The 26,009-nt window shown below is 37.4% G+C and overlaps 1 protein-coding gene across 9 annotated transcripts in view; it reads right to left on the bottom strand.

Moving 5' to 3' along the window:
- THADA (THADA armadillo repeat containing) overlaps positions 1-26,009 on the bottom strand; it is a 167,905-nt gene that overhangs the window by 121,386 nt on the left and 20,510 nt on the right. For 5 of the 9 annotated variants that reach the window (XR_012628254.1, XM_074863584.1, XM_074863586.1 and 2 more), the window contains exons 22-26: positions 21,167-21,276; positions 13,388-13,520; positions 10,350-10,463; positions 9,104-9,226; positions 8,340-8,431 (exon numbers count right to left, since the gene is read on the bottom strand). Coding sequence is in view for 7 of the 9 variants with exons in the window: in XM_074863584.1 (XP_074719685.1) it covers positions 8,340-8,431; positions 9,104-9,226; positions 10,350-10,463; positions 13,388-13,520; positions 21,167-21,276 (572 nt within the window). In the remaining 2 variants the exon portion in view is untranslated. Of the gene's footprint in view, positions 1-551; positions 678-8,339; positions 8,432-8,989; positions 9,071-9,103; positions 9,227-10,349; positions 10,464-13,387; positions 13,521-21,166; positions 21,277-23,516; positions 24,510-26,009 lie in introns of those variants that run through there. The other 4 variants (XM_074863588.1, XM_074863589.1, XR_012628255.1 and 1 more) reach the window with 4 other exon arrangements.

Here is a 26,009-nt window from a genome sequence, read left to right as displayed (position 1 = left end):
AAATAAAATATATTTTACATATATAAAATAATTTTTTAACAAACTCAAACTTTTTTAAAAAGTTGAACTGTGTATATGCATGAGTGTGCACATGTGTCTATGTACATACATACATATGTATACACACACGGATAAATAAAATTAAGAGATATGTATGCACCTCTAGAAAGTTCTCCAAGCACTCTGTTCAACCACTGTCTATGTAACTAATATCTTTAATCTCTTGACACAGATTTAGCATTGTGAATTTTACCTCCAAACTACCCACACACTTTCTCTCTGTCTGGAAGTATTCTGTGAAGAGTAACTGCTTTTTACTCAGTATGGTGAAGTTAATAAGGGATGTGTACATTATGCATGAAACAAAACAGAATAATTATATTAATTCATATTAATGAAAACTTTTATCAATGCAGCAGAAACTAAATTATCTACTCATGTGGTTAGGTTTACAGTAATTTTTGTTTCAATGAATGTTACTCACTCGGTAGAAACAAACATTAACATTATGCCCCTAATCTATTTAAAACAAATGAATGGACTGAAGTTACCTCAGGCCAGCACCATGTATTTTTAGGATGTTTCACTTTCGGTAAACTTTCATTCAGGTCACTTTACCCTGTTCATCTTCCTATTTTCTGGCTCTGATTTAAGAAAGCATGTTACGAAGATCCTCCCTGTTCAGGAGAGCACAGATACACATTTGCACATCAGTCCTTTAAGTGTGTGTTTAGGCCCCAAAGATTTGACTGGGATTTATGTGGGTTAATGCTTTTCTGACTCTGTATGTACAAGATAAAATCTTGAAATAAAAATGGTTCTGTTGATTTTAGGCATTTCAGATAGATACACACATTGTGTTCCTAAAATCAGCAGAAATCATATACCACAGAGCATCCTCAGCATCACAGAGAACAGTCCGTATTTTCTGCTACAGGGAATTTTAGACAGTTTTAGATTAGACTTGTAAAACAAACAGAATAATGGAAGTAGTAACACAGAGGGAAACAGATTAGGAGCTTGTTTTCCATTTGTGTCTGTTTCTGCACAAACCTTTCATAAATTTTACCTTCAGTTTACAAGTTAATAGCACCTTATCATCATTATTCTTATATAAAGGCACTTAGAAATAGGAAACCTGTTCAAAATTATGTTTAAACAAGCATATTGTTATTGAACTATTAATCAGTAAAGGCCGTAATGGTTATCTGAGTCAATCTGAACTTTTGCATGTTTTCTTGAGACAGTTCTGAGACTAAGCCTTCTAAATCTGTCAAAGTCAATAAAAAAAAGAGCCAGAGCATTAAAAACAAAGAAGTTGAGCAAAATAAATGTGGCCTATTTTTGGCAGACAGAAGGGGAAGGGATTTCTTTTTAACAAAAACAACCCCCTCACAAGACTGCACCAAATCCTTAATAACTTCTTCACAAGCATTCACTGGAACAACTAAGGTGGCATGGAGGGAACAGGCTGCAAAACGTGGCACAGAAGGAGCTAGAGGAAAAGGAGCAGAGGCATTTAAACGGTTCAGTCATCTTGTGAAACCTCACTGCCACTGACCCAGTATTTCAGCTGAAAAGCTGCAGCAGACCAAGGTTGCCAGAGAAAATCCACTAGGGAATCACTAACGAGATCCAAGACAAAGCAATCCCAACCCTTCCGCCTGCAGCATGTGGTCCAAGAGGTACAGAGCTCAGAGGCCACTTTTGTGAATCAAGCCATACTTGCGTTTCCCTGCTGAAGCCAGCACAAGAGGCTCAGCACTCTGCTGCCTCACCGCTGCCCTTCCTGTGGACCCATTGCTGTGGTCAGCATCCTCTCACGCGTAGCCGCACCTCAGGTGGCACACAGGACTTCTGCCAGTGGTATGTCTCCCATCAGCACTGAGTGTTTACAGGCTAAAGTCAATCTGAGTATCACCTCCAGTGATACTCTCCTGAGGGCTATCTGATTTTACAACACTGATGTGCCAACTACAGCTTGACCACACTAGTGCCACCAAAGTTTCAGCTAATCCCAAAATAGTACTGGCCACTCCTCTGTGGGCAACACAGACCCATCTCAGAAGTCCTATCAGAGCCCAGTATGATGCACTGCAAATGTCTAATAAAGTTGCTGTTAAGACTGACAAAACATCATTGATGTAAGAGAAGATTTTTCAGCTGTTAAATTAGAAATATGGGAAGTATTAGCCTGCCAGATGTGGAACATTCAACAGGAATCATGTACTTATTTTATGTACTTTAAGCTACAACTCTAGAGTGCCTTAGTGAAAAGGAAGATAATACCAGATTCATTTAATTTAGGGATAGTATTATGAAAAGAGAGGTTTGCAGTAGAACATTCAATTTGCAGTGTTTTCCTCTAACCCTTCACAGTGTAAAATGCAATTATTGATGGTCTTAAAAACCTTAGTATTCATACAAAACCTTAATGTTAAAGTACATGTCAATTTAGGAGAAAAACAAAATCAACTTAGTGTTTTTAAAATTTAATTTGGTTTTACTCAGTGGCCTTCAAGTGTGCTAGCAACCACTTAATGAGAAGTACTGAACACTCAACTTGCAATAAAAACAAAGCAAGCAGAGGGCAGTCATGCATGTTGACTGCCTCACAGCCAGTAGTGCATCTTCAAAACCTGTTCACATCTACAGTCTTCATCTTATTATAATTAGAAGAATAAGTTTCTCCTTTCCAAGTGCTTGAAGTTATTGATAATCATCAACATTTACTGACAGCTATCAATGAAAATAAAGACTTAAAGAAGTACTGTGTAGATGACAATTAGTTGTTCCGTTCTTTTCAAATATACGTAAACCAACATTGAGAACATGGCAACATTCATATGCAGTTTCCTAACAGCATGAGTATTTACTCCACAGAAAATGTGTGTTAACAGCTATGTATTTTTCTGCATATGCATTTTCCCTTCACTAGTCTAAATACATAGGAGCCTCCCCACTACCCAAATGCTAATATATACATATATACACTAGTTTGTGTAAAAATCACCAGGCTGCACTGCACCATTTCAGCCTTGCTTAAAAAACTGCTTTTTAATCAAAGAGTTGAAGCTTTTCCTTCCTGGAACCTTCCCCACCAAGGTGAGAAGCTAAGGGAATTCTCCCCACCCCCAATCCTTTCTTTTCACTCCAGCCTCTACCTCAGGCCACTGGTTCTTCTTTCTGAGGACTTTTCAACATTTATATTCCAACTCAAAAAAATCTATTTTCAGATAAGCCAGGACAATCCTTTTTTATTACTCTAAAGCTTGCTCTAAATCAAATGGCAAATTGCCTCAAAGGCAATTTCTGATCATGCTCATCCTTTAAAAAAAAAAAAAAAAGGCCAAAAATCCTAGGTATTTGATGAGAAGACTCTTGTCTAGCAACAAGCAATAGCAGCTTTAATTAGCACTGCACTAGAGACCAAAAAGGTATCTGATATATGTGTATACTGTTCCACTGGTCTGTACTCCAGGATTATATATTGTCTATATATACACTATATAGAGACATATATGTGCATCTGTGTAAGAACTTAGGTGAAAGTATCACTACTACTGTAACTCACTTGGGCAGAATTCCTCTACGATGAGAAATTTTATTACATTTCAAAATTAATTTCAGTTATCTTTATACATAAGTTATTTTGACTATCATGTACAGATCTGCATTAACTATCACAATATATATTCCATTTTATTTTTAGATTCTGTTTATCTCAAGACATCCTACTTTTTCATGTGATGAATACCAGAGCCTGCAATCAACCAGAGCAAACATTTACTTTAGATGATTTGCAATCTGTAGCAACACTAACAGGAAAAAAAAAAAAAAATTATTAAGCATACACTGCACCCCAGCTTCTTGAAAAGTGCACGGAAACAGCAAATCTACATTGTAAACTGACTGCACAGACAAACAGAAAATGGCTATTTAATCAAAACATGAGAGGCAAAACTCATTGGCCTACAGAACTCACTGCCGTTTGAAGTCCTACTTCAACCAATTTGCATTAAACCAAGCGTAGTACTCAGGTCTTCAACATGCCCCTCAGAGCGGTGCTTCCAGAGCCGCCCGTGGGAGGACAGGCGTGGGGGCCAGGGCCACGGCAGCCCCCCTCCAGAGGCACTGCTCGGGCGGGGGGCAGGCCTCGGCCCACCCGGCCCTGCAGCACAGGAGCAAGCGCTGAATGGCACTGGGGCTGGGGAACAGGGTGCAGCTGGTGGCATGGGAGCTAGGCACGTTAGGATACAGACCCAGCGTCCTCCAAATATGAAGTGACTGGCTAAACTAACATAATACCTGTGCTGTGAAGGGCTTGGAGAAGGGGTGGGTATTTTCTCTATATCACAGTGATGTGTCTATGCAGAGCACACTTTCTGTAACCAAATAAAAACAGGCTAATTGCAGACTCCTTGCCAACCCTTCCTCACTACTTTGTATTTATGTGGCCAGAATTTCTTTCCAAGTCTTGTAGATTTGAAATTATCTTAACATTTAAGAGAATTTTATTCCCAAATCAAGTATACAAAAACTAAACTAAACCCCCCTACAGGTAAGTGTTAGCAGGACCATTTTTAAAATGTCAATTATCTGGAATTCAAAATATCATTTAGCCAAATACACACACAGAGATATATATATACACACTAAACACACACACTTACAGCAGCGTTAGAAGTTTTGATACAGTCTTTCTCAGAAAGAGAGAACCCAGAGAAAATGTCTTTGTTTCTAACTTTCTTTTCACTGGAAAGCTCAACCTGTATAGTTTCATAGACCATTGGAAACAGTCTTCATGCAACTTCTCTTTCTCTAATTGCAAGACCTGCACACGGTTGTTATTTTTCAAGTATTAATTTTCCAATTCATTATTTCCTCGCCCATGCTAAAATTAAAAAGACGCATCAATATTTAATGAGAACAGGATATGATTGTATCTCCTGTACAGCATGATGTAGAGTAGTCCCTTCAAATTTCCAGTGAACCCTTAAGAGTGTAGTCTGGCACCAGACCCAAGCCATGCTCAAGAAATCCCTCTCCTTCACTGCCCCAGTTCTCCACTCCCCAGTTGCACCAACACAGCTGTGGATGCAAACATGTTGCAGATGACACCCAGCAAAGCCCCCCACCACCAACTGAACCAGCACAATCAAGCAGCAGGAGCCACCATGTGTAGTTGGTGGTTCTTCTACCCGTGTCTCCTCAAACTGCAGACCAAGTTTTCAGAGAATAGACCTTCTCTAGCGTAATCTAGTATTGCCTTGTCCTCAAATTGAGACAGACAGTTCTGGTTGGCCTTCCTGATGCCCTTTCAATGATCACAAAGCCAGCCCAACATGCTTTCTTGTCTCTGCTCTCCAGCAGGGATGGCCACTGCAGATGTAACTTAAAACATCTATCAGCACAGTTAGAAATCCCCTCGCTCTCTTTGTCATGAAGTGAGGGGGCCCTTTCACACAGTTGTTCTACTGCAAACACCCAAAATGACACAGTAATGTTTGGAGGTTAAAAAAAACAAACAAAGAACACAAAAAACCAAACCAGAAACCATAACAAAAACCCAAACCGGTTAGTCTTTTAGATACGACTGGAAAAAAATCAAATTAAATCAGGTTAGTGATCAGGCCTAGGTTATAGTTCATTCAGTCGTTCAATGCTTCATAACTGATCAAGACCTTCAAATAATGGACCACCACTGTGTTGTCACTATATAAACACCCCAGCTGCATGGCAGTTATCATTTACAGAATTAACATAAATAGGAAATGGAACATAACATCAGCAGACTAAAAGAAGCAAAAGACATGATAGGCCTATAATACTTTTATAAAAAATACTATATATGAATTTTTAGTGGAGATAAAACAGAAAAAGGGAAACAATCTAAAATCAGGCAAACTGGAAACCAAGGTCCTAATGGCAGCATCAGAGTCGGTCTCTGTCTCATAGACAGCCCCTTAATGCAAACAGAACATCCTGAAGGCAACAGAACAAGCAGCTCAAACCCAGATGACTTTCTCACAAGCTCCTATAGATGCAATTTGCTAAAATGCTAGTGGTTTTGAAGTAAACTTCCAGATTTAAAAGTGAGGGGGGAAAATTACTTTAATATACAAATTCTGCTCCGGCAAAACACTAAACAAAACAAGTTCAGAGCTCTGGAGGAGAAGTGCCCAAGCGCAGCTGCACCCCAGGGATGTGGCTTGCAGGAAACAGTGCAGCAACGGTGACACCTCGTGGTGCCAAACCCCTGAAACACAGACCTCTTCCCAAACACAACCTACCTTAAACCCACCAGCCGGGTTCAAAGAAGCTTTACAAACAAAATAGCCAACAACCTCTACATCATTCTTCTTCTAAACCAGTATATCCTGCAGAAACAGGAGTCTGAAACTTGAAATCAAACCTCTGCTTCTGTTTTCATACCTCCTGTCTCTCACCTAACCTATCTTTAGAAGTGTTTTCCTATTCCCTGTTTTGTGGTATTGACGACTCCATGTGGGAAACAGTAGAACTGACTACGTACAATGTTTAATGCAAAGCTGCTAAATGAATAGAGGAAGAAAACGAAGCCAGCCCAGCTTTAACATCTTTTGGTCAAAATGACTACAAAGAAATTACTGTAAATAAAAAGCTTCAGAGAAATAAGTCAACAGTGCCAGTTACATGAAAAATAACGTTTTTAATTAATTCAACTATATAAAAGTCTGTTTTCCTTCATTCTGGTATCTCCCATCCCCAATGGATGCTCAAATGCATTACTTTCTGCAACTTCACAAACAGAAATCTCAGATTAACATATCTCCTCACACTGCATGTATCTGAGAATCAGTTTGCCCTCCCACTGCAGAAGTTAGTGTGAAGTTTCTCCCTAGGATACAGGCTTAAAAAGCTGAGATACATACATCTTTCAATAAGTGTTCAATATCAAAATTTAAAAAAAAAAAAAACACTTTAAATGCTGTTACAAAAACAAAATGAGAAGGCAAAAAAAGAAAACACTTTTTATCGCTTTACTTGGGTTTCAGGGGTTAAGGGAGTGAATTTTAGGTTTGGGCGAGAAGTGATTTGGGTTTAGGACAAAGCAGGGGTAATTTCATGCAGTATGGGAGATAACTTTTGGGGGAAGAGTTATTTTCTAAGGGAAATCTCCCTCCAATCTCCTACCTGTATTTCTTCCTCACATTCATACATGTATAATAACTAATTTTTCAAGTGATACCTGAAATTAATTATTTCAAACTGCTAAAATGGCACCTATCTATCATCTAAAAAATGAAAGACTAGTATCATACCAGGACATTTGTTCATAATGTACATGAAAATTATATTAGTTACATAGATCAACACTAAGAAACCACTGTATAATGAGTAAAAAAAAAAAGTTGAATTTTTGAAGGTAAATCCTAACAATTGCCTTCTTTCAAAAACTGCCTTGATTTGAAAATCCATTAGGAATTTCTGAAATGGTTACCATAATATCTATAGTGTGACCACTCTATGGCCCCACAGACCCACCCAGGAGTATTTTTTAATGAGTTTATTCTGCGTCCAAGGTTATTTTCACATCCCTACTGAAGCAGGAACCTCAGCTACAGAGCACAGGGCATGGGCATGCTTCATTTGCTGCAGAAGCTAAAGGAAGGGGCTGAATGCCAAAGAAAACATGGAGGTGCTTGTGCACTAACTGGAAGGCGCAGAGAAACAGGAATGCTCAGGACTGGGGATTTTTAAGAGTCAGAGGAGAATTGGCTTTATGTAAGAAAGTGAAATAGTAGAGGATCTGGAGCCAGACTACAGAGTTCAAGGGCAGAATCCCTTGGAAGAGAAGCAGCTTTGCAAGCTGCAATTTTTGAAGCTTGGAGGAGAGAGACATGAAAGAGGGACAGGGTGTTCCAGAGTAAGAAGACTAAAGGCAAAAAATCTCAGATGAGTAGGGGTGAGATTACCTCCAGGTCTGCTCTAGAGAGAAGGGAACACACATGTGACCAATCGCTCCTCCTTCACCCCCCTATCTTTGCTGTCAAGAGCAATAGGGCTAGTTTGTGACCACAAGAGAGACTGGGCATTTGGAAGAGCTGCTGGTATCAAAACCTCTCAGCAACATTCCCATTCTGTGAAATTGCACGTGAGTACAAATTAACTCTCAGTGCTTAATAGCAGATATTTTTGGCCCTACCACTTATTTCCTGGCAGCACAGTTTAAGCAAAGCTAGATGTTTTTGTAACATCATGATTCAAATATATCCATAAAGCAAGCAACATTTTCAAATTGTTGTTGGCTAAGGTCATGTTTTGCAAACTTACAAATGGTACCAAGTGAAGCTTACCTATTTTTTTTGGCATTTTCATCTTTCCCTCTTTTAACCCCAAAAATTCTTGTAATCAGAGCACTAAAAAGAAGGGTAGATGAATTTCTTACCTAAAGGAAGAAAAAAAGAACATGAACTAGGTTTTAAAAATCCCTTTGAAATGTAATAATATTTTTAAATACAGCCACTAATGTACAGTCAGAAAGGACAGAGCATGCCTACTGTTCAGAGGTCAGCACATGGAAACAATTAATTCAGACCATGGTTCCTCTTAATCAAGATGGCACTAATAGAAAGTTCAGATTTTTCAGAGATGTCCATCTTTAATATAAGGGATACATCCAGATTTCTAGTGGTTCAAAGCATTCACCCATACGTAAGGCAGATCATGGTACGTGCTACTTAAATATGCCATATGGAATACTATCTTTTATTGAAAAGCAAAGTAACAGTGCGAATGAATGTAAATGCACCCCTTACTAGCTAGGTGCACTGACTCAAAATTTAACAGCCAGATATATTTTTATCTATAAGGCAATCTTTTTCCTTACTCTTTGTCAGTATGAGCACTTCACATTACAGAAAAATGAAGTAAAATCAAAAAACGTGACAAAACGACTACTTTTTTTCAGGTCTACATTATTCTTTATTGTACCTTAAAATATTACACCATGTAATATTCCAGAAAATCGTGGTGCTGCCATTTATAAAAATGACCAAAGCTTCACTGAACAGCACCGCTCCATATCCTGTTAGAGAGGCAAAATTAAGAATTAACTTACTGCCCAGACAGGTGACGTAAAACCTAGAATTGCTGCCTGTATTCCATCTGCAACATAAGGCATGATGTTTTCACCTAAACGTGTATCCCTGAACAGTGCCCGAAGGATATTTAAAGCATGAACCTGTGGGGGTAGAAGAAATACAAGAAAAATATATATTCATTGGAAAATATCTTAAATTTAATGTATGTTAATTACAGCAGTGAACAGGCGAAACAAAAATAAAGTGGTGTAATTGTGCATATGGATTATTTTCATATTAAAGACAAAAATACTGCTATTAAAAGATACATTAAAACAGTGTAGCAGTAAACACTGTTAAAATCAATTACAGTTTAAAAATATATTCCCCTAACAAGTACAGTCCAGGCATTGCAAGCAAAGGCCACAGCATTCTTTTTTCCTTAGCTTATCATAGCTGTAAAAATAACTTTCAAAGTTTAGAATCATCTTTTCCTACATTCTTGACATGCTGTAGATACTGTGAGAAAAAATAAACTACAACTCACAGGAGGACAATATTAAGCTAAAACTGACAGCCAGGCTTGCTTCACCATATGGAGCATTTTGTGATATTTCTCTACTCTCTGTAGGGGAAGGTGGTAATCTGTGTAGCTTCACAGACTTTGACAAGGCTACATAAATTTATACCAGCAGAAGATCTGGCAGAGCCATCAGAACATACTTTTATGTATTGTCAACAAATTATGGCTTGCACTTACAAACAGAAAGATTAAGCATTTGATAACAACATTTTGAAGACAAAGATCTTGACTTTAAAATAAAATTTTTATGCATTCCAAATGTATATATTTAAGTTTTAGAAGTTACTAAGTATGCATAAAATCACTTTTCATGTAGTATTTTACTGCACACAATATGATTTATACAACTCTACATGTAAACAAATGCTTGCTTGTTAATTTCCTTATAAAAAGGAAATTACTCATCTATAATATACTACAGGCAGTAAACTGATCATGTAAATTCAAAATCAATATGACTGTGTTTGCTGTACTAGGAAAAAACCTCTGAAATTATGCCCAATCCATTTTTTAGTATCTTATGCACCTGCAAATTCCAGTGGCTTCATAACCTCTGCACATGCACACACAGTTTAAAATTTAGCTATAGATAATAAAAACAAAACATCCTTATTAAAAAGCACACACAAATTTCCTTAACTGCTTGAAGTAACACAAACACTTTTTTGACATTTGCCTTCTGATGAGAGGCTGTATTTTACCTGTGGAATTACACTTGACGATTCATTCAAAGGTGCAGCCAAAGACATCAATTCTTTCATTGTCATTTTCAGCAAATCTGTTTTGCTCTTCTTTGGTTCCGAAGCTAACAAAGCCTACAGAAAGTTTAAAAAAAAAGAAAATAAGAAAAAAACCCAGGTGTTTCTAGCCATTTTTTCACTACCAGTTCTGCTCCACATTCCTATATTTACCATAGGATAGCCTAGCTTCTGACCATACACAAGGACTAAAGAAAAATTTGCAAAAAGTTTCAGTTTTAACTGTTAACATTTTGTTCAAAGCCTCTTAGCATTCAATGTTTCAGTAAGAAAATTTTGTTCATGCACTATCCATCTGCCTAAGAATATTTGCTTGTATATAACAGATAATAATTTATCACACACCAAAAAATCATAGTATCAATATTACAGCAAAAGTATCTGCCATATTATACATACTTACATTTCCTAGTATGGACATTTTTTTACTTTAATAACATACATATTTAAGATGGCATGGGCTAGTTAAAATATAAATCCTGGTTTGCAGAACAGGATAAAACAAGCAGCACATTTTTAAAAGGAGAGAAGAGATGCATCCATCTCCAAACAGTAGTTCAATGGGTAGGATATCCAGCTGAGATGAAAATCCTCTAATTTAGTCCTCTAAAATTCAGGACTGGAGTTACAACAGTCTTTCTCTTCCTGGCTAGTAGCTCTTGTTGAATTTGTCCAACTTAGTACAAATGGATAATCATAAATCACTTATTTCTAATAAAAAATTATTATCCATTTGTGTTTTGAGGCTGAGAGTCTGTTCAGCATCAGTTCAAACAAGATATTTAACAGTACTTTGTATCACATAAGAACAACCAACTGGATCAACTGCAAGCCGAATGAAGTATAGAGGTTACGCAGCAACCCACAAGTAGTCACTGTCAGTATATCAGTACCTTTAACAATGGGACAGAGAGGAAACAAAAGTATTCCTGAAGTATAAAATAGAGGAGAATGAACTGAAGACTAAAATTTCATACCCTAAAGAATGTTAAAGCTGTAACTAGTATTTCCCCACTATTTCATCACCCACTAATTAGAGCTGCACCCTTGTACTGCTAGTAATAATATTTCTATTTTAAATAGGTCATTTAAAATGCTCATAACCTTAAAAATTACATATTATCATTAAAACAGATGTGTTTTAGTTAAACAAGAGTAAATGTCACAGGAAGCAGATGGCAATGAGACCACACTGAGTCTCAATTTTATGCATTAATAAAATAACCTTATTATAGTACTGTTAGGATATGCATTACAACTTGTATTTTTATTATCTAAATGCAACATGCTATTTACGGCTTAATCCATTTTACCGAGTGCTACAGGCACATTCAGAATTACTGCCAAAGAACACTATCACCTCTCTTTACAATAAAATTGCAATTTGAAAATAGATTATTTCAGACTAATCCCAATGTTCATTTCAAACCTTCTCATAATTGACTAAAATAACTTCGTACTCTTCCAGAGCTGTCAAAACAGAAGCATCTGACCTGTTTATCCAAACAGCTATAGCACAGCGCAAGCTTTGCCATATGGACTCAGTAATGTAGGCCAACTGCAGACTACACACATTTTCTGCAGTGGGATACTGTTGGGTCCACCTAGTCCTTACATTAGACAGTGTAACTTTTTACATGAAAAATTGATTCAAACATGTTTGTTTTTTCACATTCTCAGGATTAATGCTAGCTAATGCCTACTGGATTCAAGCTTTGTGGTGAGAAGGGGGAAACCAGAAGACATGAAAACACCAAATTCATTTTGCAGACAACTTACAGATATAAAAGGGAAAGATCATTAACTGCTGAAATTGAAAAGGAAAATTGCCTCTAAAACCAGAGCCCTACTTCTGATCTCTGCTGCCTAGCACACAGACATCTAGTGAAGCCAGGAGCAGGCTGTGACTGACTTAAGAGAGGTCAGACAGAAGCAGGCTGCCTCAACTTTCTCAGGGCAAATTCGGAGTGGAAAACAAGCAAGATGAATTACTCTGGCAGAGAGAGCTTGCTCTCAGCAGTCCCTCAGATTCTTGGAACACGCTTGAGACTATACTTCAGCGAGCGGAGAAAGTTACAAATCATGTAGTTAATCCTGGACTCCTGTCTTAGAAAACTGGTCAAAAATTAAAATGATGGAGGTTAATTTAGGGGAAAGCAATCATGGCCACTTTAAGGAGCGAAGGAATGGAAACAGTTTAAGTGTAAACTGCAGCACTAACTCTGCAGCGACTGACCCCACAACGATGCAGACGAGCATCCTCAGTAGGAGGTGGTACCTCGAGCTGAGACAAAATGCTGCCAGCCAGCCGATCAGCCATCAGTTCTGAACTTAGCAGAAGCCAGAGGCTGGGATGTGTGGAGCTGATGGTAACAGGAGTGGGAAGACTGTGGGAGCCTGGCCCCACTCTCACAGATAGATCTTCAGTAACCTACTCATTCATTGCACTCAAGACTGTCAGCCAACACCAGTTAGTGTGACTCTCTTACTTGATCCTGCTTTATTAACGTTGAGTGGATTTCCCAAGTTCTTTGTAGTATTTTCTAGGCCACCATTTTACAATTCTATGATGGTCTGTTCATATTTTACCACCTTCCCACTTCACATGGAAGCAGCACAGAGTTACATGGTTAACAGAGCGTTACTTAATCTGTGAACTAATTTATGAATTTGCCAGGATTATTACAACGGCCACACAGAGCCTAAGCTCAGTCTTTTGAAATGCTATTCAAATCTACCTCAAGCCAAAAATCTCAAGAGTCAATAGAACTGCAGTGCTAAACAGTGCCAAACATGGTTTAATTATATTCGGCTGCTTGGTTGCACAAAGGCAATCAAAGTCTGTATAAAAAAAGTAACTGTTTGACCAAAAGCGGTTGAATTAAGAAAAACAAATAAATACGTAAGTGTATTCACCAGAAAGGACATGAAGAAAGGACATGAAAATAAATTAAGTCAGGCATAATAACATTAGTTGGTACCTGTATGTAGAATGGAATTCCCGCACTACGTCTGGTTGCACATAGTGTAGATGAAGGATCACAAGATTTGATCTCTTCTAACACACAGCTTAGCCACTGCTCTGGCATCTTGCACAGACTCTCACTGTTACATCTACATGAAACAAATACATAAGAATCTAGGACAGAGTCAAAGAAAGCATTTAATGACCTTAAGAAATATTTCTTACTGTACATGAACATCTCCAAGCATATACACAGATTTTTTTAAGCAATATGACAGAAACTTACAAAGGAATTGTACATTTTTCCAATGTTGGTACAAATTGTATTAACCCTACTTATTAAGTGCCACTAGTAAAAGAAATTTCAGTGAACAGAAAACAGGATTCTGTGCTTCAGCACTGCAACTATTCTCTTCTGCCAAGAGCTATTATCCTGTTCTGGAGAAGGAAAACAAAGACATATGCACATCAGTCACTGTGTAGGAAGTGACACTTCACAAATTCTTATCTTTGTTGTCACACAGTAGCTGATGCGTGACCCTTACATTAACTAACATATACAATTATGGTTATAACCATACAAAACAAAACTGAAGTCCCCCACAGTAAGTACATATTATGTAAATACCCCTGCAAACCTCAGAGCAGTAGAAGGAATGAAAAACAAGACATACTGCTCTTTTTAAAATACTACATCCATCAAACTTTTGGTAAAGCACCTAACTGCTCTCCTGTCATCAAAATACTCCTCCTCTGCAGCTATAAACCTCAGCATTACCTGAAAGCAAAGGACTTCCAAGGACAAGCAAAACTCAAGTCTACTTCAATTGCTGGTGCTGATCAGTTCAATGAAATGTATCATATTCAGTGTGCAAGACCAGCTCATTAATCTTATGTCAATGTTCCAAAAGGATCATTCATTGTTACAAAAATTTCTATTAACGGGACGTTATTATTAAAACCTGCCACACTGGTTTGACACGCGATTCAGAGTAGAAGAAAGAATTAATCACTGTGGGCAATACAATTGCAGTTATCTCAACCATGCAGGACTTGCCTTACCTAAAAATATAAACTATAATTAAATTCATGACTAAGTAGTGAGACTTTATGGTAAGACTACAATCAAGTTTTCTACCTAGGTGACTGAAATAAAGAATTTAAAAGAAAAGCCAAAAGGCAGCAGGTACTGATATGAAAACCAAAATCTAATGGAAGGTCTACACCTACTCTCTCCTTCTTTACCCTCATCTTATTAAAACAAGAATTTAGGTAGGCTTAAAACCTGATACCGAACAATAAATGAGGCTTTAATGTGTAGCAAAACCCTCCTTTCCTTCTTTTACAAAATAAACAGAAAACTAGCAATGCAGAAAACAGAGGTCACAGGAAGTGCCAGACAGGTCAGCAGAAGACACAGCAGACTTCTTACTCTTCAGTAATTCCATTAGGATTTCCACCACAGGTTTCCTACACTGCTGCCAGGCCTTCTCATTTTTTAAGGGCAGTGCCTCCTCAAAACAGCAGCCAGGATGCAAACCATCAGTCCAGAATGCAAGAGAAACATGGCTTCACAAGGGCTATGTCACCTCACACCATGGCATAAAAGAAAGGCGCTTCCTGCCCCAAGCCCATGACAGAAGCAATCCAATTAATCTGGAAACTAACAGTGAGTTCTCTTTTCTTTGACTTTTCTCTTTCTGCTGCTGATAATTAGCTTCCCCTGATTACTTTCAGGACATGTTCCTTTGCTCGCTTTTGAGTACACAAGGAGGATGCAATTCTAGGTTTGAGACCACACAAAACTTATCACAGATCTCCTCCGTGGGTCTCTGCAGCAAGACTCTACTTCGCAGTTCTCTTCATCCACATCAATGCAAAAGTTACTACTTCTGATCATGTGTGCAGCTGGTCTTACCTCCCTAGGTAAGCAGAATTTAAATGTCTTCATTTAGTAATGCAAAGAACAGTGCTCATCTCTCTTCAGTATGTTATCTTAGTATTAAACATCCCACAAGACATCCACATCTGCTGTGGTGCAGATGAACACAAAGTAAAGCATTAAAGAAATATTTAAAAGTTGCTACGTAGCATACCAAATATTTTATTCTTAAGTAAACTGAGGGGATTTTCCCCCTTCAGTAGTAGTAGAAAGAGAAGAAATACACTGAAATCCAATAAACTTCAGACTCCCTTAAAACTGTATTGCTTTGATCTTGCCACAAGTAATTCTACCTTGTTCAGTCACCCACCAAGGCACTTTTTTTTTTTTTTAGAAAAAAGGTGAAAGTGTTATTGCTTTAAGGTTAGAAACATTAGAGACTATTGACTTTGCAATGGAGATGACTACTCCCTTAAATTTGGCAGCTCCATCTCCTTATGGTCTGGCAAGAAGAATATTGTCTTAAGAAGCAGGTGGCCCTAAATTTTAAGAATAATGAAGCTTTACAATGTAAAAATGGTGGTCTCAAGCTCAAATGTCATTTTCCAGAATGAAATAGTAATTATTTTTACCAGATCAAAGAAATAGCACTGATAATTAAAATATAACACAGTAACTTGATACACAAATTACTTAAGATGCAGTACAGTAAGTGTTTTTCCACAAATTTCTGTCTGTCCTTCTGCCGGTTATAATAATTTCATACATGCCCCAAACCCTTTCTGTGGTCAGTATCAATGAGTGCAAAAAGCCTAACAATCCAAAGTTAAAGCTAAACCCCTTTCCCTAACTCATATGGCTGTATTTTCTCCTATCCAAAATTAATGGTGTGTTAAGAACAAAGGGTCAATCTTGAATTTGGCCTTCTTGGATGTCAGCGGTTAGTGGCATAAAATTCACGTGACCAGATGCAGTTTCTACATGGCTATATCCAGAATTCAGTGTTTCCAATCGCTGTAATCAGTCATTATCTGGGGAAAAAGAGGTTTTCTTTCACCATTTTTCCTCTGTCAGTAGACCTGTAGTATTATTCTTTTTCACGTAAGTAATGTGACTCCTATTCTTTATAAAGCTAGTCTCCATACTGCCCCTGGCACTTCTCAGACAAATAAGGAGACAAGAATCTCGCCTCAGAAATACATTACTATTCAAGTATAAGTCACCCTAGAAAATGTCTACTTTTAAGAACAAGTCCTCTGAAACTACAAAGTCCTTCCACCTGCATCCTATTTTTCACAGCATCTCTCTAAATGAACCAAAATTTTCCAAATTATGTAGGTGCATTGAGAAAGGTGCTGGTTTGAGGTTTCTCTAGCAGTAAAGCAGAGCAGAGAGAACCTTGGGTGGCCTCAAAATTTCAGAGGCAGTATCATAACCCCTATCTCTCTCTTTCACCAAGTAGGAAAAGAAATTGGGGGGGTGAGGGGTGGGGTGGGGGGGGTGGGTGTGATTATGAACAGAGTTAAAAATTAACCAGTCTTTGAACTGAGCAGTGCCTGAACATTGTATCTTGTACTTCATTATACAGTGTACTTCCCAACGCCACAACCATCACAATACTAAGAACAGTTCCCCCCCCACCATTTATTTCTCTCCATTTTAGACTCTTTCCTTCACATCTGATTATACTTTTCCTGAGAAGTTAGTGACAGTTCTAGTACATTCCACTAGAAAGCCCATCCATGATTTTTAAATTTTAAAAGAAGTCTTCATAGCAGACCATAAGGGCCTGGGAAGGCAAAGAGTTAACAGCCACTTCAGAGCAACAAAATGAGGCAGAGTTTACTGCAAAGGATTAGGAGGGTCTACTCCCAGCTCCCCAACAGAAATATTACAGAAGATCAGACACTGCTAGGTACAGATGAGTAATTTCCACTGATACTGGATTAAACATTTGTAAAAGCAAAGCAGGGTTTTTCTTTATCATTACAGTTTTCCAGAAAACTGTATGATATAGTCCTAACTTGTTGCATATACAGAAAATTGTGCTCACCGAGTTTAATTTAAGCTCCAATTTGAACATTTAAAAATGTTCAAAATACATTATTCCTAAATAAACACATTGTGCTATATGACATAACTCTTCCCAAACTTTCCCCTTGCATCCTGCAACTTTAGTGAAACAATGCACTACAGCTACAGCTATGCAACACCACGGTTTTGAGATTTACAGAAATCTTCATGTTCTACTTGATCTGTCAGAAAAGCTTCACTAAATGAAATAAAAGCAAAATAGGCAAAACAGCATTTGGAACAGACAAACTGCTTGGGTATTTATAAGTATTATGGGAGATTCAAGTTTAAGACAGATACCCAGAGGCTTCTGGGTACTTTCCCCAACCACCATGTTATTGTACTAAATGAGTATTTATAATTCCTCAGGGTCTGTGACAAGAAAATATTTTTTCTAAAAAATTGCTTATTTCATTGATATGAACATTGCTTGTTTTGTAACTGCATGGTTTTCTGAAGGTGCAGCCACAGACAATACTAAGCAGGCACGATAAAGGGAGCATTACACCCCCAGAAGGAATATGAACAGGGAAAAGGAAGAATGGTAACTTGCATACTTAGAGCAGACTCAGCAATTTACATCCAAATATCAAGACAGAGATCAAATTTCATCAGGTTCATAAGAAATCTCTGCGGAGGAAAGATTTTTCTTTCACCACTAACTCAGACAGGTCTGAATACCATGGCTCTGTCTAGAAAGAAGTCTACTCTTGGTTCTTACAAAGACTGGTATTTAAGAGTTGTATAGCTAAAAGCAAGCTCAGATGGTAAATATTCCAGTATAAATTTTTAAGAAAATGTTTGGCTATAAAAGTGGAGGACCATGTTCAACTGGAGTCTTTCATAAAAGCATGCAAAGAGATTTGGTACAGCCTTAGTGACAGATTTTTCACTGGGTCTTAGAGAATGAATTAAAGTGTCAATGATGCCCCTGTAGGTCTTAAGTTCAATTCTGTTCAACAAGGTATCATGTTTAAGCTGTACATTACTATAAGCTGCCCCAGACAAAGGTTTTCTCCTCTGGTATTTGTGGATGCTGCAGTAAATAAATATAGAGTCTGGTACACATGCTTCAAGACTGTTCGTGAGCCTCGCAGCTACGGAGAGAGGTAGGCCAGTTTGGATTTACCTGCAGAGTGGAGCCCCTCAGCTGTATCAGGGTAAATGGAAAGACTCTGGGACACTCAACAGACCTGCAAGGCAACTGCAATCGCTGAGAGACAACTCACCCATTCTGGAGAAGAGCCCCAAGATACTCCTCGTATCCCAGGAGTACCAAACCAAAGAGTCATTGGCTATTCTGATATCAGTCTCCTTTCTCCTTCATTTTAAATACAAATATTAGCCTTGAGATCTATATTTCCTGGCAAATATCTTCTTTCATTGAAACAAATGTATTTGCACAGAGCTGTTCTCTGTTTCTTTTAAACTGGCTTTTCCCAAAGGAGTACTTGCTCTACGTGAAATACCTTAACTTTTTTTTAAACAGTATTACTCTGATGGCCAGACTCTCTTCAATCTGATGGGAGGAATAAATCCTTTGCAACTAAAGAGGATTGCACAACTTAATCATGGAAATTTTTTTTGCATCAACATGTTTATAGTAACACACAACATACCTACGGTTAACATCCTTCAATATTCAACTACTGTTTCTATGCATTCTATACTGTTAACAGCTTACTTTATTTGGAATACTGTATTAATTTAATGAACATTCAAAGAAGTGTTACCCAATATGAAAATACCAGCTTTTGGCACAACATATTTTAATTTGTCATTGTTATGTCTCAAAAGATGACCAGTGCCTTAACTTGTTAGTTTTTTGTTATCTGAACTTATTTCTGCCTTTGGAAAAAAAAAAAGGCAAGTTTCACATATGAGACTAAGTTTAGATAATGATATAGAAAGTCTTAAATTATGCTGTCAGAGGCCTGCAAGAGAAGCACTGAAAAGAATGAAGGATTTTACAGCTGGAGTGGGCATTGCCTTTTTTTTTTTTTTAATTAAAAAACCCCACTACTGCAAGTGCAGTGTCCAATTCAGGAGACTGTGTGAAATAGTGCATAGTGTGCTGAAGTATCTATTAACAGCAGCCAGAAGTATGCAGCAGAGAGCAGAACAATGTTTTGTACTTGACTTGGAAAAATCAAAAGTATAAAATGTCTGTTCTGTAGCCCATTCAAATTAGATACCCTAACTGATAAGACAACACAACCACTTCTCTAGAAAGTTGCCCAGATAAGTGGGACCACCTCAACTGTTGTCCATAGTATGTTTCCAGTCACTCATCTTGGCAAGCTTTTTCTCACTCACACTCTCAAGACTCACAGCACTGAAAATAGAAAAGATCTAGCCCAGCAGGGATGTTAGTAAGAAGCCAGCACAAAAGGTTGTCACCAGGCAATCATCTGATACATCACCTTAAATCTTCCTGAACCAAGTTTTCATAGTATAGAAAAAGAAAACAACATTTACACAAATGTATATAATGTATATAGACAGGCAAAAAGATAAGAACAGTATCACACATTGATTTCTTTTTTTCCTTGTTAAGTAAATAATCAAGTGTAAAGTAAGGTTGTGTGAGCTCTCAACAAACTACTCAGGCCAATTTAAAATGCTTCAGATTGCTAGCATATAAAAGGAAATAACGTACCTTCCACAAATACATCACCCACAGAACCGTGGCTTACAGTTTAACATCTCACTGGCATACAGAATGAAGGCCATAATGTGTCAAATACCAATTTCTGTAGCAGTGCTTGTACCTATACGCAGCTACCCCACTGACATGCCACACCAGAGACCAACCCGCAGTTCTGTTGGGAAAACTATCTGAGGGGAGACATGGTGAACCTGGTCAGGCAGCTGGCGTGTACTAGAAACACCAAAACTGTTTCCATCACCAAATTTATTTTTACTTAAAAAAAACAAACCAACAAACCGAAAGGAACTACCCCCTCTTCTTTCCTCCACAACTCCAAAATAAACAAGAAACAGATCAGTGCATCAAACTGTCCCACTTGGGGCAAAGGGGAACATCGGGTTACTTAACCTGGCATTGGTGTGAAAATACAGGTACTTCAAATTGAAAATTTGACTGGTCTTTCTAAAAACTACATTTAAATAAAGCCACCAAAACCCACGAAGTCAGCAGAGGTTTTGGTTTGTCTTCTTAAAAACTGGCTATGATATAATCACTACATATCACAAAAGAACATGACCAACACTTGAAATAGGTAACTAAGCACGTAATGGAAATTCCAACGCTCTTGCCCAGACCTCAGGACAACTCTGCTCATTTAGTTCTTCTAGGAAAGTATAAAGTTGCAAGGGGAGAGAGAAAGAAAAAAAACTGAAAAGATTGCATATCACATCTTGTGATGCACTGCCAGGTAGTCTTCCAAATGTCAGAATATGCAACTCAGTGACAAGTAATAAAAGTTTCCAGGAAAACATCCTGGCTGAAACAAAAAGTCTGGCATTCATTTTCATAAAGGGCTGGGGAAAGGGGGGTGGGGGGGAAGAATTCGACACTCTTCTTTTCCCAAGAGCTCTTGAGAGCTGTTCAGTAAACTAACATGCCAGGAATGGAGAAAAATGCAGCAAGCATTAAATGTCTGTATTGTCTTTCAATTCCTAAGCACCATCTCTAACCATAAGTATCACAGTCCAAGTCACAGACATCATGTAACTAATGTCATAATCATGCCAACACCAAACTCAAATAAAATCCACATGAAATCAAGGATCTGCTTGCACAGCCAATTTCAGGATCAATGCTGCAGTTTGGTAAAACTATTACATTGTAAACATAGTAAGTTGTCCATCTTCTACCTGGAAAGCATTTCCGTAAGTTGCACAAAGCCAGCATATGCCAATTCAAATGCACCCCTGTGTCTCGATTGCAGCAGATGATGTTTAAAGTAATCCCCAATATTTTTAACCTAAAAAAGAAAAAAAGCTATTTGAAATTCTATATAGACAATTCATTTATATATGTAACATACTTCTGCAATTAAAAGCAGCGATCCTTCCCCTGATTGGAAAAGCCACTGACAAGCAAAAAGCAACTAGAAGGCCTATCATAAAAAACCACTTACTTTAAGGATAACAAATATTATACTCTATTTTTCAGGTTACAGGGATAGCGCTATGTTCTTAAAAAAGGACAAAAAAAAAAAATGACATAAAATAAGCTATTTGTCCAAGAGGAACACTCTCTAATTTTAAGAAAAGAAAAGGACAACTCTGATTTTCAGAGGAAACAAACTTAGAATCCTTCTTGTTTGCCTTCACTCTAACCTAAAATCCCAAAGAAAATACCTACTAAATCATAACGGCAGAAAAAACATCTACAAAAATATCTGAGACAGATAAGAAATTCAAACTTCAAAAGTTGTGTCAAAGGGAAACAAATCTACCTTAGCTATTTTTAAGGTTCTAGGACTCTACATAATTTTCTTTGACTACTAGAAACAATTTTAAAACAAAAAAGATGTTGTATGTATGTAGTAATGAGACCTACATTTAAAAGTCTCAAAAACCTAAATGCTGTAACTAAACTTTCAACGATAGTCACTTCCTAGAGCTCCACCAGGATACCAAATTTTTAAAGCTGTTTAGAAACTTATATTTTTATAGAATGAGATTGTGTGCAGCAGTATGCTTTTTTATCTTTTCTCTAATTCTCATTAACTTTCTCTAATTCTCATTAACTTTCAAGGTCTAAATCAAACTTCCGATATAAACTGTTTAAAACACATAGCACATACTTAATTCTATCATGCAAAATTTTCTTCAGGAATATTTCCTAAGAGTTCTTCAGCAAAAGGTTCTTCAAACCTCTTCTATAGAACCAAGCATAAAATCATGTCAAGTTTCTTATAAAATTCTGCTTATTGTTATTTATAAAATAACATACTTTAATAGTCTGACAAATAATTAAGATGTCAGAGAAGTTAATGTCATATCCAGCTATATGGTTTTCCAGCCTGCTGTTAAGTAATTCATATTACCCAAACAATGAGGTTGTAATAATTAAAAAAAAAAAAACCAAAACCAAAAACTGGAGACTAAGTCTACTTATTGTTTCCTCCAGCTAAAACCTAACGTGAAACAAACAATAATTGGAGATATTTGAGCTAAACCAGTTATTTTTCCAAACGGATTTTAAGCTAGGTTATGTAACTACAGGGTTTCAGCTTTCTAGCCCAAAAGCAGGAGTGAGTGCCCTTTTTTCAGAAGGAACTGACCCACAGACAGACCAACTCTCCAGGTGTGTAAACAAAACCAAACCAAGAAAACCATACACATGCAAATCAAATTACTGTCCTGTTCTACCATCCCCCTTACGTTTCTAGAATAATTCATATGGATGGGGGGGGGGGGGGAAGTGTGGTGTCACGTAACTTTCAACTTTACTATTTATATTTCTGACCTTTTTGCAACAGCCACATTGACTAGAAGCTTAGTGCAAACTGAACACTGATATATTAATTTCCACTCATAGGCCAGATTTTGAAGAAAAAGCACTGCCATAACTCAGTTCTCGCAAATGACATAGGGCTGATCCTGAGGCAAGTGCATAAGCACGGATTCTTGTCTAATAGCATCATGCCATCCATGGGCATCCGGCTTTCCTGTGTCATAAAACCAGTACTTCATATGTCAGGATGAAAAACAAGTCAAGGAATTCGTATTTTCTACATCACCAGGAAGATCCACAGCAACTGTAAGAAAAGGTGACCCTACCAACTTTGCTTGCACGGGAAATAACACCCCAGTTCAAGTTAAAATACTCAAATGTGGAGTAGGGAGCAAATATCTTAAATACATTTGATCATCTTGGTCAAAAATACTAGAGTTACAACAGGTTAGTCTTACTAAGGCAACAAACAACAATTTACAGGGCTATGCTCACTGCTAAGACCAAGAATCTCAGTATTCAAGACATAAATTCTGTACAAGAGGTTCCAAAAGTGATCTGACAAACAGTTGGTACATTTGTGCCTCCATATCTTATTTTCCTGGCAATAAGATGACACTAAAGCAGGGTCCTGCATTCTAGGGGGTATTTTTTTCAAACCATTAGGAGAAGATGGCTTTAAAACCCATAAAGAACTGCAAAAGCATCTCACAGTTAGAAACAACTAGTAGCCAGTGAACTATTGGCAACCATACTGACCTCCAGAGGAGATAGACTGATTACATTAAGAACTGGATAAGAGTCGTCTTTTGGTGGGTTTGGGGTTTTTGTTTGTTAGTTTTAAAGTCTTCCTTGAATAGAACAAACTCCAACGCAGCAATGGGAGCCACACTTCTGCACCAGTGGCACAAATAAGTAACAAGTACTGAAGATTGTCTTGAAAGGCTTCTGTATACTTCAGTGTTCCAACCACAAGGGTTCAGATCGCTCTGACTGTTGAGTTAATACAAGCAGAACACCTGGCATTGTGACAGCACTGTCTTTACTTCTGCTGCCTGTTGCTTTTCACTTTGGTATACAGCTCTGGCAAGCTTATCTCCCAAAATCATCTTAAAACTTCATAGGCGAGATAAACAGGAGTTTAAGGAAGAGCTAGAAGTTCCTCCAGGCTTGGAGCACTGTCTCATGATTTGCAGGTCATATGACAAAATCAACACACAGTCTTCATTAGGTATCATTTTGTTGATGATGTAGTGGTTACTAGGACGTGATAGTGTTTGTATTGACTGTCTTAACAGGCAAAGCTTTGAGCCTGCCATCTCCAGGCTTTAAGGGTTAGATAGAGAATGAAAAGTAGAATATGTATTTAAATACAGAGATTCTTCCAGATGTCTATTCCTATGTCTATTTTTAAAGGCAAAGCAGCCATCACAAAATGGCTTAGGCTTTGAAGACTGCCAGTTCAGATACACTATTTTTCAAATACAGTATTTTGATCACTATCACTGGGACCTTTTGCGTGAATAAATTGCGGCAATAACACTGATCCCATAAGGTACAATTTAACACAGTTACTGATCTAGACATGAAGCAAGATACAGGGCAAGGAAGGCTTTGCAACAGGATGACACAGAATGGCAAGTGGTGCCACCAGATTTTTCTCAGCAAATACTTAGCCCTGACTCAAGGCAGTATGATCAAGGTTTCTCTCAAGTCTTCCCCCCCTCTGTATTCTTAAATCTCTTTTAATACCTACAGAATAAAGAAAAAGAATGGGCAACTTTAAGGGAAAGCTTTACATGCGTAAGATACCAAAATCCAATTCTTTTATTTCTCAACACTGAAAAGTATTTAATAAAAGCCTGAAGCCACAGCAGTTCTGGTATTGACATTTCTAGTCATTTATGATGAAACCCCTTTTTTTTTTTTTTTGTACAATACGGTAATTCAAGTTACAAAAAGTGGAGAGAAAATGCCCCCACTTTTTCCTATAATTGTTATACATTCAGCCAAACTGTATTTCCTTGTGTATTTCATTGAAAGCCTGAGGAAAATCAGGATTTCAGACTGACTTCTCATCAATTAGCATTCTTCAAATTAGACATTCTGTTTTACAGAAAGACATCAGAAGCATAAAGAATCTAACAAGGCATCTATAGGGAAAGAAGATATGTTGCTTAATAACATCATTTCTGAAAGGGCAACTCTTAATGTCTGTTTTCTAAATAAAGATAGAGATGCTACAAGCTAGAGCTGACTCATTCTAAAATACCAGTTTCTTTTTGACTTGGAGCAGATTAAGGAACATAATGGTGGAAACACGTATCTGTTCTCTCATCTACCCTCCAGACCTCTGCAACAATACAAGCACAGCTGTTAACCAGATGAAAACATGAAGGCTAGAGACAATGCAAGAATAGATACCAATATTATTTCCATGGCAGCACAACATCAGATAACATAAGAAATAAGATCTGCAGTACATTATACTATTATGTATTTTAAGATGGAAAGTTCTAACACCTAAGGAAAAACTAAGTAAGTATTTTCTGTTGGAAAGAAAAAGAGGTTAAAAAGTAGTATGTCTTGCATATTTCAATATTCCATGTAGAGACTGGTTTTGTTGAAACCATATGGAAATGAAAAGGTCATCAATTAAAAACAGAAATTTAATAAACACAAAATATTTCCCAAATAAATGCCTGTGGTAATCTAATTTCTTGTAAACACTGCACTCAACATTCTACAAGAGACCCAGATGGCATATTAACATTTCTGATCTCTTAAATCAAAAAAATTAGAGGAAAAAGAGAGTCATATTACAGAAAAATTATTCATAATTCAGTCTCCTATGGAGGAGAAGACTACGACTAGTCAGCATGTTTGACTTTCAGAATTACTGATTAAAAGTTCAATTAATGAAGAGCTTTAGTAAAATCTCAACATCTAGAGTGCAAAATGAAACAAAAAGCACTTTGAATATGAAGTCAGTTTAGAAGATTTTTAGCAACTCTATTAATGCCTAATATATACTGAGAGAGAGAGAGACATGGGGGGAGGGAGGGAGGCAGGTTGGCATTGGTATCCCCAAAGACAGCATACATCTTATAAATAACCCAATACAATTAGAATGAGTATTCCTGGAGTTTGTTAACTACGTGTAATTTCTTCACTTCTCTGTTACTACTATAGTTATGCCCTTTGAATACCACTTTATCAAAAAGTAGACTGTTAACCAAGTATAATAAAACA

The sequence above is a fragment of the Strix uralensis genome, chromosome 3 (assembly GCF_047716275.1).
Source record: "Strix uralensis isolate ZFMK-TIS-50842 chromosome 3, bStrUra1, whole genome shotgun sequence".
Classification (NCBI taxonomy): domain Eukaryota; kingdom Metazoa; phylum Chordata; class Aves; order Strigiformes; family Strigidae; genus Strix; species Strix uralensis.
This window is presented reverse-complemented; position numbering and strand designations above follow the sequence as displayed.